We start from the raw sequence: 2,738 nt of genomic DNA, 5'->3' as shown, positions 1-2,738 counted from the left end.
AATCTTAAACACTAAACTCCAAATCTTATAAATAAATATTTTTAAAAATAATATATATTGAGAACTATTGTTATTTTTATTTATTTAATCTTTTTATTTATTTTAAAAGCATAATATAATTTGGCAAGTTATTTTTGTTTCCTTAATTCAAAGATACTAGATTTAAAATAATAACTTTCTATTGGTTGGTGAACCTAAAGATTCACCCTAGGGGGTGAATCCAAGAAAAAGTCTTAAAAATTTGTGTTTTAAGAACATACTAACCCAATGAAAATAAAATTCTTGTGGGCCTCAATCTAGGATCCAGATTAAAATTATCTAGGCCTATATATTTTAATTTCAACTCATTTCCATATAGATATCTCTATCTGCAAATTGCAATTTTTTTAAAAAAAATTAATCCATCGCAAGTACAAAACATGCATGAACTACATGTCTAAAACTATCTCTTATCCGTAAGCTAGTTTGAAGTCTGAACATGAAAATATACACTGTTCTCTCTCTCATAATTCAATGAAAATCAGAGTTAAATCACTCGTCAATGAATAACTGTTAGTCTTTTTTCAAAAAAAAGAAAAAAACACAATGTTTTTTTTAAAAAAAAAATTCTCTAAATACTTTTGGGTTTGGTCAAAAATGATCCCATCACCTCATATGCATGTCGACATGTCGATACTGATTGACTATACAAAAACTCTGAATCTAAAAGAAACAATAAAAGGAATATATTCATATTTGTTATTTTTACAGCTAAAAATAACCCCCACCAAACACAAACACAAACAAAACACACTTTAGGGAAACCCCACGCAATAGCCAACCCCACGCAATAGCCACGCACTTTTATCTCATATTTAAAAGCCTTAATGTCTTTCACTAAAACCCTAAGTCCCGTTACATATCTCTCTCTATGTACACACACATTTATATACATATATGGCTGACCTTAAAGATCTTTCCACTGAACCTAAACCTATAAGCCAAGCCTCTTCATCGTCAGTTACTATTGACCCACCTCGCACGTGCTATTACAGTCTCTCTAGCTCATCCACGTGTGAACACTCTTGTCCACTTGCTACTGTGTCTATTGCGGCTGCTTCTTCTACTACAAGTAGTAATGATAATGGTACCTTAATGGCAACTGCTGCCAGCTCGACCCCTCGCAGGAAAAAGCATCCGGTTTATCGTGGGATCCGTTGCCGGAGCGGCAAATGGGTCTCCGAGATCCGAGAGCCTAAGAAGACGACACGTGTCTGGCTCGGGACTTATAAGACGCCTGAGATGGCTGCTGCCGATTACGACGTGGCGGCTTTAGCTCTTAAAGGCCGAGAGGCCGTCATGAACTTCCCGGAGTCTGTCGGAAGTTACCCTCTTCCGGTATCCTCCTCCGCAGCTCATATCCGTATAGCTGCGGCCACGGCGGCTACTACGGTTGGGGCTGCCGCTGCTGCTGCCAATGCGGCTGTGAAGGGAGGTGAAAAAGAGGCTGGGGAAGTTGCCGAGGTGGTGGGATCTTCTGCTATGGAGTTTGTGGATGAAGAAGAGCTATTGAACATGCCTGGTTTGCTAGAGGAGATGGCCAATGGGATGATGGTGGCTCCGCCGTGGATGGGATCTCCTCCGTCCGATGATTCGCCGGAGAATTCCGAGGGTGATAGCCTCTGGAGTTACTGATTTAATTTTATATTGTATGCTTTGTTTACTTTTTGTGAATCATCTTTGTTTCTTTATCCTAATGATGATCACTTATCTGAGATGCTTAATTTGTTAAATAAATCGTATGTTTTTCTCACTTTTCAAGATTCAAGAAGACAATTTATTAAAAAAAATTAGTCACATTTGTGTCTTTGAAGTGTTCTTGGATTAGGGGTTTGGGGCGTTGTTGAATTTTGGGATTAGGGTTTTTATTAGCGTATCTAGCCATTGCCTCTTGTAATTACCTCTTATGTTTTGATGTTAATTAATTTATGAACACTTTCATGAATATCTATATTGTTATACTGGCTTTCATTAATTTATGTCAAAGAATTGGTACAAAATGAATTTTATCTAAGAATCTTTGAGACTAATTAGAGAAAAGCAATCTAGCAAAATAGGGATCTAATTCAAACCGCGCCGAGAGCTCAAAATTCAGTATTCATCGTACCAGTTATGAATAGGTTTGATATATATGTTAAAAAATATCAAACTATAAGATGAAGCAAATGTACTTTATGTATTTTATATATAAATCCAGAAATATCCATATGCATATACGGTTCAATGTATTTTAAGATACATTTTTTGAAACATAACTATATGATTGTTTTATTGGTTATTTTATATTCAGGCCACCTCTGACCTCAAGTCTGAGTCATATAACATCGGTTCGTTGTAAAAAAAAAGAAAATATTTACAAATCTAAAGTCGTGCTAAATTGACTATGGAATAGTTTTTTTGTTATGCTTTCACAAATCAGGACAATAACCACAGATCAGAGACATTTTTTAGTGGGATCTGTTTAGAATATAATTTAATTTTATCTCTACTGCTTTTTAAGGGATCATGACATGTAAGGTTGACAAATTACTCAAAATGCCCGGAACTAGTGGTGGCGTTCGGCAACCTATTTTGGTTCAATTGAGGTCTATTCGGTTTTTAGGGTCAAAAATTTTATTTCATTCGGGTGTTTTTAAATTTTAGTTTGGGTTCGGTTTTTTACGGGGTTGGTTCGGATATTTGCGGGTTCTATTTGGGTT

The 2,738-nt window shown here is 35.8% G+C and overlaps 1 protein-coding gene across 1 annotated transcript; it reads left to right on the top strand.

The window, feature by feature from the left end:
* Positions 1-877: 877 nt before the first annotated feature.
* Positions 878-1,838, top strand: LOC108825969 (ethylene-responsive transcription factor ERF026). The gene has a single exon (XM_018599333.2). The coding sequence runs from the start codon at positions 937-939 to the stop codon at positions 1,672-1,674; it is 738 nt and encodes a 245-aa protein (XP_018454835.1). The 5' UTR covers positions 878-936; the 3' UTR covers positions 1,675-1,838.
* Positions 1,839-2,738: the final 900 nt, after the last annotated feature.

Source organism: Raphanus sativus, chromosome 9 (genome assembly GCF_000801105.2).
Source record: "Raphanus sativus cultivar WK10039 chromosome 9, ASM80110v3, whole genome shotgun sequence".
In the NCBI taxonomy this organism is placed as follows: Eukaryota; Viridiplantae; Streptophyta; class Magnoliopsida; order Brassicales; family Brassicaceae; genus Raphanus; species Raphanus sativus.
The sequence above is the reverse complement of the archived record's forward strand: the minus strand, read 5'-3'. Positions and strand labels throughout refer to the sequence as shown.

Bases quoted from the DNA above. Each gene is read 5' to 3' on its own strand.
- LOC108825969 (XM_018599333.2), top strand. From the start codon at position 937: ATGGCTGACCTTAAAGATCTTTCCACTGAACCTAAACCTATAAGCCAA.